This window comes from Macaca fascicularis, chromosome 5 (genome assembly GCF_037993035.2).
Source record: "Macaca fascicularis isolate 582-1 chromosome 5, T2T-MFA8v1.1".
NCBI lineage: Eukaryota > Metazoa > Chordata > Mammalia > Primates > Cercopithecidae > Macaca > Macaca fascicularis.
Window position 1 is genome coordinate 117789160 of NC_088379.1, and position 13462 is coordinate 117802621.

Here is a 13462-nt window from a genome sequence, read left to right on the forward strand (position 1 = left end):
ATATATTTTAAACATTTAGAAGAGAGCCAGGCACATAGTAAGTGCTAGATGTGCTGACTATTGATATACATTTAATTTCAGGACTTGGCTGAAAGAAAGAGGGAGCAGTAGCTTGAGATAGATACAGGTCAAATGGAGGTTTTTTTCTTAGTTCCTCCCTCCCTCCCCCCTCCCTCCTTCATTTCCTCCTTTCCTTCCTTCCCATGGAAGAGAGGTGCAAACAGACAAAAGGAATAGGTTAAAGGTGAAAGAGAGGTACTAATTGATAGAACAAGGTCCCAGATAATTCTCTGGAGTGGGTCAGGAGAGATGGGCTCAATGGTGAATGAATCAAGAATGTAAATGTAGTAGGTGATTCTGAACAAGTTAAGAACATTCCTCTTTAGAGGATGGTGAGAATAGGAAGAATATATGTAAGTAAGTGGGGGTTGTCACAAAGTTGGGGTGATTCATGGTTGATACTCCTCATTTCTTAAAGTGGAGTGAAATTGCCTTTTAGGAGAAAAAAGTATGAATAAGGAACTTGAGTATGTGAAGATTTTTAATTTGGTAGTATAGGATATGTGAAGGAGTTGCCACATGTATGTAAAAGGACTACTGCTGAGGGCCGAGTGCCAAATTGATGTCAGTTTTCTCTAGCAGCCTGAAACAGAAAGGGCTGATCATGGAAATGACCCAGGGTCAGAATGTGAGTAAACTGAGTGAATATGGAATAATGATAGGAGTGCAAGAAGGTGAATATGTTGGTAAGAAAGTAGTTCAGATCTGCCTTGGTGTCCATCTTGGTTGTAAGTAAAGCAAGGCCAGAAGATGATTGGGATAGACAGACTGGAAGAAAAGGGAAGGATGAAGGGCCTGGGGAAGCCAGAGTGATTTAGGAGGATTAAGAAGAGTTCCAGAATGGTATGAGGGCTGAGATCAGGGTGTAATAGTATACCAACGTTTATATTTTATGATGAGCATTTTGGGATATGTTTTAGGGTATATACCCATAGGTCAGATGGCTGAAGCAGAGCCAGATGAAGGTAAATAAAATCCGTATTTCTTAAAAGGTGGCTGTAATGCTTTAAAAACTATTCTGATATTGTATCAACTTACCAATTTATATACTAGAATAATAGCAAATGTTAGAATGTATACTTTTTACTCTTAACAATTGAAGTTGTAGCAAATTGCTTTAACATTTTTAACAGCAAAATTTGAGAATTTCACTGGCTTTTTGAGTGTTTTATTTGGACTCAGACTCATCAGAAGTTTTTGTTTTTTCTTTTTCTCCTCCTCCTTTTTTTCTCTAGGCCTCTTACTGAGGAAGAAATTGTTGACCTAAGAGAAAGGCATTATGATTCCATTGCCGAAAAACAAAAAGATCTTGATAAGAAAATTCAAAAAGAGGTAAATAGTCTTTTAAATTGCTTAAGTACATGTTATCATAAAGGAGAGAGTTGTCATTAGATAATATGTTGTGTAGAGTCATTGAACCTATATTTAGATATATACAGATGAATATGATTTAAAAGTTAAAAAATCATTCCAGCCTATTATAATTTCTTTTGAGTTTGGCTTAATTTATCAGAAATCATATGCTGCCAAAAAATGGAGATAGTACATTCTTTTAAAAACAACTTCTTAATTCACAAAGTAGGAACTCTGGCAAGAATATGCACCTTGGTATTTAAAACCAACTTTTAGAGCAGGCTCAGACCTGTAATCCCAGCACGTTTAGTGGCCAAGGCAGGTGCATTGCTTGAGCCCAAGAAGTGGAGACCAGCCTGAGCAACATGGCGAAGCCCCATCTCTACAAAAAATACAATATTAGCTTGGTATGGGGGTGCACGCCTGTGGTCCCAGCTACTTGGGAGGCTGAGGTGGGAGGATTGCTTGAGCCAGAGAGGTCAAGGCTGCAGTGAGCCAAGATCATGCCATTGCACTGCAGCCTGGGCAACAGAGTGAGACCCTGCCTCAAAAAGGAAACAACAACAAAAAGCAAATTAAAAAAAAAATTACCCTGTTTCACAATAAGTGGTTTTTTGAAGAGTTTTTTGTCTTGGTGGGTGTATTCTCAGAGAACTAAGTACTGATAATCATAAGTGTTAAAGTTATTTAATGTGTTTATGGAAATGGCCTATAATTATTGTTTTGTACCCACTAAACTAAATGGAATTATTCACATTCCACTGCACATTTAAAAATTTTCTGTTTAAGACCGGGCATGGTGGCCATAGTTCCAGCACTTTGGGAGACTGAGGTGGACAGATCACTTAAGGCCGGGAATTTGAGACCAGCCTGGGCAGCATGGTGAAAATCCATCTCTAAAAAAAAGTACAAAAATTAGCCGGGCATGGTAGCATGCACCTGTAATCCCAGCTACTAAGGAGGCTGAAGTGGGAAGATTGCTTGAGCCCAGGATCCTCAAGGCTATGGGAGGTCGAAGGGGAGCCACTACACTCCAGCCTGGGTGACAGAGCAAGACCCTGTCTCAGAAAAAAAATTAATACACACACACATACATACACACATATACATATATTTGTCTGTTTAAAGTGGGTATGGTGGCTCACGCCTGTAGTCCCACCACTTTGGAGGCCAAGATGGGCAGATTACTTGAGTCTAGGAGTTAAAAACCAGCCTGAGCAACTTGGCAAGGCCTCATCTCTGCAAGAAATACAAAAATTCACCTGGGGTGGTGGTGCACACCTGTAGTCCCAGCTACTCTGGAGGCTGAGGTGGGAGAATGGCTTGAGCCCAGGAGGTCAAGGCTGCAGTGTTGGTGCCATGGTACTCCAGCCTGGGTGACAGAATAACACCGTCTCAAAAAGAAAAGTATGTTTAGGACCAATTAGTGATTTCCAAAGCATTAACGTAAGCTGTACAGTAGCTGTTAATAGTCTAAAGAAAAAAATTTGTGTTGAAATTTGATTTTCAAGTTAACTTTAACATGCAATAGATACTACTAAAGCAGTTTGTGTACTCTTATGAATGACAAGAACTTACATTTGAAAGTAATTTTTTAATAGTTTGATAGTAATAAAATTAAGGAGACATGTGCATTGATGTTAATTAGATGACAAGACATGAATTTTGTGAAAGCTGAGTTCACTTTGGTCAACAGTGATGTAATTGATCTTAAAGGTACTGGATTTATGAGGGCCAAAACTGTCAAACTAGTGAGGGTGATAGGTGTTGGAATGATTGTTTAAAATGAAGATCACTGCATATTCTAAAGAAATACTTTATGCAGAGTAGATGCTACTGCTTCATGACTCAATTTCTAAAGAATCCTGTAATGTGTTTTATATCCTTTGGGCTATTTTGTAAAAGAAGAAATTTAAAAAAACAATTGCAAACATTTCAATTCTGTTATGCTTTGTAGAGATCAATTATTTTTTAATAATTTATTTTTTGTTTTATAAATAGAAGCATTTTATTTTTAGAGCAGTTAGACAGGTTCTGATTTTTGTTAATCCTTATTGTTTTGTTCATGTACAGTTAGCCTTACAAGAAGAGAAGTTAAGACTAGAAGAAGAAGCTTTATACGCTGCACAGCGTGAAGCAGCCAGGGCAGCAAAGCAGCGAAAGCTCTTGGAGGTGAGGGGAAAAGACCCCAGCATATATTAGGGTTGCTTTTCTCCTTATTTGCTCTAACAAATCTTAGTTGGGACTTTTTTTTTCATATTCTCAAGGACTTCTTGTTTAAAAATGAATGTAATTACAGCCAACAGACACATGAAAAAATGCTCATCATCACTGGCCATCAGAGAAATGCAAATCAAAACCATAATGAGATACCATCTCACACCAGTTAGAATGGCGATCATTAAAAAGTCAGGAAACAACAGGTGCTGGAGAGGATGTGGAGAAATAGGAACACTTTTACACTGTTGGTGGGATTGTAAACTAGTTCAACCATTATGGAAAACAGTATGGCGATTCCTCAAGGATCTAGAACTAGATGTACCATATGACCCAGCCATCCCATTACTGGGTATATACCCAAAGGATTATAAATTATGCTGCTATAAAGACACATGCACACGTATGTTTATTGCGGCACTATTCACAATAGCAAAGACTTGGAATCAACCCAAATGTCCATCAGTGACAGATTGGATTAAGAAAATGTGGCACATATACACCATGGAATACTATGCAGCCATCAAAAAGGATGAGTTTGTGTCCTTTGTAGGGACATGGATGCAGCTGGAAACCATCATTCTTAGCAAACTATCACAAGAACAGAAAACCAAACACCGCGTGTTCTCACTCATAGGTGGGAACTGAACAATGAGATCACTTGGACTCAGGAAGGGGAACATCACACACCGGGGCCTATCATGGGGAGGGGGGAGGGGGGAGGGATTGCATTGGGAGTTATACCTGATGTAAATGACGAGTTGATGGGTGCAGCACACCAACATGGCACAAGTATACATATGTAACAAACCTGCACGTTATGCACATGTACCCTAATAATAAATAAATTTTAAAAAATAATAAAATAAAAAAATTTAAAAAATAAAAATGAATGTATTTACTCATATATTCTTAAGAATTTTCAAGGCAAATTAGTCAGTCTTTAACAGCTAGAAATAATATCAGATTACATGCTTGATACTCAGTGCTATTTAGCTTTAGATTAGCAAATGCTGATTCCTGTTTATCCTAAAGATGAATTTTAGTGCTATAAAACTCAGTATTCTTTTGGAAAAATTAAATATACTCTTAGAGGGAAAGTGTTGCCAAACTAGCCTTTAAATATAATTGGCAAAGCATTTTGTTTTGTGAGGGTTTTTTTTTTTTTAACAGTTTCTTAAATTACCAGAATTTATTTTATTCCCTGGAACTGGATAAACTGTGCTGTTTTGCCCCATAAGGTTATTATTTGCTTCTCATCTTTATTCTTGTGTCCTTGGGAGATTGGGAGTTTGGGTCTTGAGAAATACTTGGTATATTATCAGGGAAGGCAGCAGATTTACCGTATCTTACCATGCTGCATTACCATAATGTCTGGCAACTATAAGTAACATTTATGGAACCCTAACTGTCAGGAGGAGCAATGTTTTACCTTATTTAATCCTCACAACAGTCTTACGAGATAGTATTTTTAATCCCTGTTTTACAAATGAGAAAACTGAGAGTAGGATATGTTTTGTAACTTGCTTGAGATCCTACAGTTAATAAGGGCCAGAGCCAAAGTTCAAGCACAACAGTGCTTAGCCGGTATCCTTAATATCTTCCTCCATATTTTGCCTGTTTGGATTCACCTCTGTAGTGTTAATTGAAGTAGTATAAAGATCGTGGCACATTGTAAAACTTAGAGAAACTGAAATATCATGTGTATCCTATTGTTACATGATTTCTGTGTGAACTGTGTCCTTCCCCTCTCCTTCCCTTCATTTTTTTTTTCTCTCTCTCTGCTGTTTTAGCAGATTATATGAAGGAATATCTTTGCTTTTTAAGTCAGTTCTAAATAATGAACAAGTTTTTAACTTTTACCTTCTACTAAGAAAAGTATTTTTCTGGTTATCATATAGACACTCTTTTTACTGTAATAGATGATCTACTGCTTCCCTTTTAAAGACAAAGCATTCCATATACAGCATCCATATGGGTGATTTCCAGGGTTCTCTGAGTTTTTCCTACCCTGGTTTAAATATTTGATATAGGAACACATTACAGTCTATACAGTACATACTGACACACAGACATACACAGACACCCACCAGTCATTTGATTTTCATAGTAACCCTGAGCTTGCTAGAGCAGTAATATAGCTATCTGTATTTTATAGATGAAGGAACAGTAGGTAAAGGCCATGCCAGGGATACATAGCTAATAGCTATCAGAGCGACAACTCTGACATTTCTTCTAAATCTTAGTCAATTGCTTTTATTATTTCTGAGTCAACTCAGCCAGATCTTATAAATCTGTTGTTTTATTGCTACTTATTTCACCCAGAATAGAACTTCATGTATTGTTTTAACTATTCCTTTTCTGCTCCTCATTTTTCCAGTAGGTTGAAAGTTCTTGGGTATACTAAGAATGTTAAGAATATCAATACATATCTGTTAAAATAAGGAAAAATATGTCAACAGAATAACTTTTTTTTTTTTTTTAGAAACTAGAAAAAAATACTTTTTGGTATTGCATGAGTGGTTTTAAAATACATAATTTTACAACAGAGTGATTTTTTTTTATTACATTATGTTTCCAAAGCAAGAAAGGCAGAGAATTGTGCAGCAATATCATCCTTCCAACAATGGAGAATATCAAAGGTAAATAATGAAACATATGCCTCCTTCCCTTTGTGGTAGAACATTTTATTGCTACGTAGAGCATTGTTCACCTCGAGATGTGTATATACGTATTCATGTTTATGTGTTCCCTAAAAATTATTCCATCTAAAAGACATTGCCTTGGAAGAATACTGAGAGCACTTAAGTTGAAACATGATTATTATTCATTTAAACTGACTTTATTGCATTTTTAAGAGTGGTCTCATTTCCCATATAGATGTAATACCATAGCTGAATGTCTTTGGGTGAGTTATTTATACCTTAGTTGTTTGTGTTTTCTTTAGTCCCTCTCTTTCTTACAATAAAGTTTATGTGTGGTCATTTTTTGGAAGAGAGATTTCAGCGTCACATTTCCACAAGTATCACTACTCGTTCAAAGAATTTTGTTCATGCTTCATTATTGTAAAGTTAGACTTATGGCTAAGCTTTGGAGATTGGATTTCAGGATTAACCAAAATCTTCTTATTTTCAGTTTCATGCTAGTATTAAGAAAATTAAGAACTCTTTTCATTAGGTTGTTCTAATTGTGTAGCAGTTATGAATTTGTATGACATAGGTCTTCAAGCCAAAATGCCATCATTAGCTTAAATATTTGTTATATTGCATCTACCATGAATATATTAAAAAATTATTTCATTTTTATTACAGTTCAGGACCAGAAGATGACTTTGAATCTTGTTTGAGAAATATAAAGTCACAGTATGAAGTTTTTCGAAGTAGTAGTAAGTTTTTTAAAGTATTTTCTGTACTTGTTTTTATGCCACAGTAAACAGATAAGTAGAGATTCTGGCTGTGTTTCTGTAGAATAACTTTCTGTTCTTAAATTTGTAATTCCCAGATAAGTCAGTTTCCTAGGTAGTCATTAATTATACAACCTCATCTTTTCTTTTTAAAAAGAAGTTGGAACAAAGAAAAATCTCAGACTGTTTCTGTAGATCCATATAGGGAGTCAAGCACTCCTTTTGCCATTTCTACCGTGATCCTAACCCTTCCCTTTCCAAAATAAAAGAAAGGAAAGATGGGAGGAAGTAATAGAAAAGTGTACTTGTTTTTTACTTATTACAAATTGACTTATAAGATTAAAATATTTCCTCAAGTTTCAAAAGCAAAACCTCATATGCTTCCCAATAGTGGAAGCATAGTATAGTAGTGGGTCTTTTTGAAAATATAGGTTGCTTTTTGTTTTATCTTTCTTGTTCATCGTTTTTTTGTGCCCCTTTGTAATTGACTGTTAAAAATATTATCTAGAGTTCACCATATTTGAAAAGTTTATAATCACTTAAATTTGCATGTTTGCTATGCTTAGATGGCAAAAAAAAAGAGAGAAAATTTCTTTATACTGTTCCTAACAGAAACTTACCAATAAAATGATTTCCAGAATTATTTCTTATGAAGCTAAAAGTAATAATATTTAGAGAGAGGTAATTGTTACAAAATAAAATGGCTGTTGTGGTAGAAGAGTAGATGAGAGTATTCAGTTGTATTTCGTGTATACTCTAGGACTCTCATCAGATGCTACAGTTTTGACACCAAATACAGAAAGCAGTTGTGATTTAATGACCAAAACTAAATCAACTAGTGGAAATGACGACAGCACATCCTTAGATCTAGAGTGGGAAGATGAAGAAGGTATTTTATAATTCACAATTTTACCTGAAAAATTTAACGTAATCTGTGTTGATTTATATAAATCTACCTTGGTCTTTATTTAAATGGAAATAAATTCAAGCCCTTGAAAAATCATATAAACACTTTTTAGACTGTTATTGGTGATTATCACTGTTGATAAAAATGTTTAGAAAATTCCTTAATTTTTAATGTTCCTTTAGATTTAGAAAATAAATGTTAATTTCTTTAAGGTTTTGTAATCCAAGCCCATGACATTACTCCGTAAGAATGATTACTACCCCCTTGTGGACATTCTAAAGCCAGAAGTTAAATATAACTTCTCTTAGAAATAAATCCACAGAAACAAATTCACCAGATACAAATCTACAAAATTATATTAGTATCTAGCTCATATTTTTATCATATCTATAGAAATAACTTGTGTTACTGGGTTGAGTCCTGGTGATTTTTCAGGAGTGACAGACAACGGTGATACAGATTTAAATGTTCTTTTATGGTGGGATCTGATCTTTAAGGTCAAAAAAGAAAATCATTAAATGTGTCTAGGAATATTACAATCTCTTTGCGAATCCTAGATTTTAATTCAATTGCCAACGTTGATTCTGTACTTACAGACTCAAACTTCTTTTCTGTCCTCTCTCCATTCCTTCTGCCAGTAAAATGCCATTCTTTTTTTCTTTCAAGATTATTGACACTTTCACTTTACCAATTTCATTTTGTTTCGAATTAGATCTAGAACAGTTTCCCATAGAAACGTCTCTCCTCTGTTTGGTAGAGTCGGAAGAGCATAAGACCACAGACTTTGGAGCCAGACTGAATGGATTAAAATTCTTGCTTCACCACTTTTTAGCTGTGTGACATTACCCAAATCACTTAGCCTTTCTGTCCCGGTTAGCTGAACTACAGAATGAGAATAATGATAGTACTGTGCTCCATAGAGTTGTTGGGGATTAAATCAGTTAATATCTGTGACATGTATATAACATTAACTGGAACCTAGTAAATGCTGGAAAAGTACATGTTATCATTAGAGTGACTGTCATTCTCTGGGAAATGAAATTATGTGGGTAGGAAAGGACTTTGGCAGACATACTAACTTGGCCATATAAGACTAACAGCAATTGAAGTCCTCCATCCATTCTGTTTTATTTGTGACTCTTCAGGAATTTCATCCTATCAGATAATAAATGATACATCAAAACTGCCCTTTGGTGACTGTTAATATTTATTTTTATCTGAGGCATACTTCAGGGTTAGACCCCAACAATTTCCCTTAAGAAGACCTCCATGGGACTGGGTCTTTAATTCACGCATCAAGTCTGATAGTTAAATAAAAACTATATTGCTAAACTTGGAAGTTTTTAAATATAGCTTTATTATCTGTTCTGAGATTTCTAAAAACTCTGTTCAAATCATAGGAATGAATAGAATGCTTCCAGTGAGAGAACGTTCCAAAACAGAGGAAGACATTCTACGGGCAGCACTTAAGTATAGCAACAAGAAGACTGGAAGTAATCCTACATCAGCCTCTGATGATTCCAATGGGCTGGAGTGGGAGAATGATTTTGTTAGTGCCGAAATGGATGATAATGGAAATTCCGAGTATTCTGGATTTGTAAATCCTGTATTAGAACTGTCTGATTCTGGCATAAGGCATTCTGACACAGATCAACAGACTCGATAGGGTAAATTGTGTGACCTTGTTTATCAGTTATGACCAAATGTTAAAAGCCAACTAGAATGTATAAGTGATTGTGCTGAGCCTTTCTGTAAGGGAGATGTGTAAGAAACCATGTTGTAAATGTTTATTTTATTAGAAAGGAGTAGGGATGATAGGATCTGAATTGATACAGAATTAAGTGCAATTTCATCATCTGCCTTCTGCTTTTCAAGACCAATTTAATGGTCCTGTCATGTTACCAATTAAATTTAAGTCTTTTCTTTATAGCATTTCTGTTTACTATGGTAGATTTCCACTCTCCATTTTTTTAATTAATTTTACTTTGAATGATTTATGAAGCCTATTCATTGTCTTTAACTATGAAAACATTAAGACTTTTTTTGTTAATTCTCAGCAGATGTGAAGGAAGCATAAGGAAGGATTGTCAAATTCAGATTTAGAATAGTGTTCCCTTTTCCAGCATTATTTCTATGACTTCTTTGGATTTTATTATCTAATAGTCAGTACAGTTGATTTGAGTAGATGACTCTAAGAAATGCAGAAGTATCAGCATTACATGTCCTTATTTACATGTCCTAGTATAATGTTGATTCAATCTGAACAAAAGATAATATAAAAATAACCCTTCAGAGTTTGGACATTTCAAGTTGGTAATAATAAAAAATAATTCTTAAGAAGATATATATATATTTAGTTTTTTCCACTTCATTTTACATGCCACTATATTGACTTTAATTGATATATAGTATTAAGTTTTTAGGTGCCATTATTTTTTAAAAATTCTATATTTCCAATGAATGATCTTAGATTTTACACAGAACATATTCTCTGCATGATTTAAGAAAGGAAGATCTAAAAAGGTAATACGGGTATTTCAAATAAAATCCTTTCTGGTATGAAAGGCTCCATTGATTTTATTAAGCTTTCGTTTACCTTGTAGTACAAGGTGCTTTAATGGGATAGAACTAAGCATATCAATATCTATAACTGCATTTTGTTATAGACAATCAACTGTTCTTTTCTCTAAAATGTATGTGTCAATTTAAAAGGCCAGGAATAGAAAACACTCCATAATTGCTTTCCTTGATTTTGCTGAGGATTTGGTATGATTTTAGTAAGCAAACTGTTTTTTGGTTTTTCCTTAATGTTTTTACATTTTTTTCCTCTTGCAACAATGACAGTGCATGTTCTTATAAATATAGGAAGGTCCAGATATAAATAGTAACCTGAAGTTCTTGCTGTACTTAAAAAAAAATCATGTGGCCCTTTCAATATTTGAACTGCTAAGCAATGACATCTGTAGTTTTATCTCCTTTTTTATGTCATAGAAATTAATATGATACTTTAAATATGTAAATATAATATATTAGGTAATGCCATTATTTATATCTGTCTTAAGTTGTAGCTGTGTCTTGGAAATATTTTTAAGGTAATCTATATTCACATTGCCTGTGTTAATGCTTTTTAAAGTTTGTATACATCAGATGTATATTTTTGGTTTGGCATAAGCTACAATTGTAATTTTTCTTGGCTTTTTGTTCATAAAGAATTTTTTGAAGGAATGGTAACAAATGGTAATTTACAAATGGTTGTGAATAAACACATTTTTACACTTAAAGGTAGTAAGTTATTTGACTATTATTGGTTTTACTCCATAAACATGCAGGCATTCTGATTCCTGACTTGTAATTATTTTATTAAATCTGATGTGAAGACAAAAAGAAGTAAATTAAGAAAGCAAGATGGAACTAAACTTGAAAATGTGTTTTGTTAAAAAAAGTTAACGTTTTGTGTTTATAAAAAGTACTAGAAATAATTTATTCAGCAAATATTGGAATAGTATTAATATTGGAACTGTGTCTGGTGGGTGTTAGGGACATAGAAGTACAAAGACATATAAGGTCTCTGCTCTTTGCTTACCATTCTGGTGAGAGAGATAGACAAGAATAAGTAAACATATATGTAAGAAAATCACAGGTCACAGTTAGAAAATATACAAGATTATAGGAGAGAGAGTAACTGGGGGCCAATTGACTACTTCTCATAGGTCAGGAGAATCCTCTCTGAGGAGATACTTTGGCTAAAACTTAATTGTTTTAAGTTTTAATTGTCAACTTGGCTAAAACCTAATTGTTAAGCAGGAACCAGTCAAGTAAAAAAGCCTGTTGTGAAGCATGTTATCAGCAAAGGGTACAGCAAGTACAGAGTACCTGAGGTGAAAAAGAGTTTGTTATGTTCTGTGAATAAAAAGACCACTGGGAATGAAGCATCACGAGTGAGGGAGAAGAGTGGTATGAGATGATACTGGAGTGATAGTTAAGGGCTAGATGATGCAAGACCTTGTAGGCCAAGAATGAGTTTTATTTGATGTGTAATAGAAAGCTACTGACATTTTTTGTAAGCAAGGATGTACAGTCATCATATACACATTTTCAAAAGATTGCTTTAGTTGCTGTGTAGAGAATGGATTGTAAGAAGGCAAGAGTGGATGTATAGTATTCCCAGTGGAATATAGTGTGCCTTGGGTTTACAATGGCTTTGAAAAGGCAGAGCAGATTTTAGAGGTAGAATCATCAGGATTTTCTGGTGGGTTGGATATAAGACTAAAGAAAGGGGTAGAATCAGATACTACTGTAGGGTAACACATCTGGCACGGTGCCGTGGCTACCTTGCTCACTCCACATAGTCCACATAGGCAGAACTCAACCACAGTCTGACACAGGTCTTGGTAGAAAAAGGTCGTGATCCTCTCTGGATCCTCCATGGCAAGATAGGCCATCATAAAGGAGCTGTCAAAGGGCCATTTATCTTGCAAAATACCTCCCTATCTTGCAAAAGGTTGCCATGAGGCAATTTCTCATCCAACTGGTTTCCAGTGACCTCACTCTCATTCAGGTACAGATACCGACTATAAAAATGTTTAGCTATAGCTCAGAGTTGGCTCCTCAACAACAGAGCTATTTCTACTTGTCATCTGTCATCTTGTCCCCTTGGTTCAGTGTCATCCAGGGACGTCCCTAAGGACCAGGCATACAGGGAGCTGACTCCATGCTGATGCTGGTTTTGCTGTCTGTGTAAATAATAAACTGTTTCAATCTATTTGGACTCATTGTCTCCCTACTGGTCAAATCTATAGATGTCTGACAGCCAGCCTAGCAGCTGCAAGTGCCCTTTACTGTAACTTCTTGGTTCTGATTTGACTTAATAAGTGTAATAGGAGGAACAGGTTTGGGAAAGTGGGGAAAATGAAAGAGTTCTATTCGAAAAGTTAACTTTGAGGTGTTTATAAGATATTTGGATGAAGATGTCAAGTTGGTGATGGGATAATGTCTGCAGCCCAAGAAAGAGGTCTAGGTTCAAGTTTGGGAGTCAGTAGGAAAATGGTATTTTAAGTCATTAAACCAGCTGAGTTTACCCCAGGGGAGCACATAGAGAAGCCCAACTAAGTGTTGACATTTAGAAGTTGGGGGTAGTGAAACAGCCAAAAGAAACAGATACAGGAGAAATGCAGGAACCAGAGAATAGTGTCACAGGAGCCAGGAAATCAGAGGGCTCAACAATAGCAAATGCTTTGAAAAGAGGTCCGCTGCTTTAGTTGCATTTGGGGACAGTTACACAAATGAAGGGATGGAAACTGGGGAGTTGGGGATGAGGAATAAAGAACAGCTAATGCAGACAACTTGAAAAGAGCAGAGAAATGGGGTAGCTGGAAGGGGATGTGGAGTTATAGAAGGGTTTTTATTTAAGATACTAGTTTTAGAGTAGGTAGATAGGCAGATATGAACAGGGCAGGACAGGGCCACAAAGAATGTCAGGGCTGGTGACAGGGAGGGGAAAATCTAACGGGAGACATCTTGAG

General features: G+C 35.4%; 1 protein-coding gene across 7 annotated transcripts in view; it reads left to right on the forward strand.

Moving 5' to 3' along the window:
- The window catches only part of AP1AR (adaptor related protein complex 1 associated regulatory protein), a 42282-nt gene extending 31061 nt beyond the window's left edge, over window positions 1-11221 (forward strand). For 2 of the 7 annotated variants that reach the window (XM_005555696.4, XM_074040315.1), the window contains exons 5-10: window positions 1296-1392; window positions 3487-3585; window positions 6214-6272; window positions 6942-7015; window positions 7794-7922; window positions 9341-11221. In XM_005555696.4, coding sequence (XP_005555753.1) covers window positions 1296-1392; window positions 3487-3585; window positions 6214-6272; window positions 6942-7015; window positions 7794-7922; window positions 9341-9606 — 724 coding nt within the window. In that variant the 3' untranslated portion in view covers window positions 9607-11221. The remainder of the gene's footprint in view (window positions 1-1295; window positions 1393-3486; window positions 3586-6213; window positions 6273-6941; window positions 7016-7793; window positions 7923-9340) is intronic. The other 5 variants (XR_012435026.1, XM_005555698.4, XM_074040314.1 and 2 more) reach the window with 5 other exon arrangements.
- The last annotated feature ends 2241 nt before the right edge of the window (window positions 11222-13462 follow it).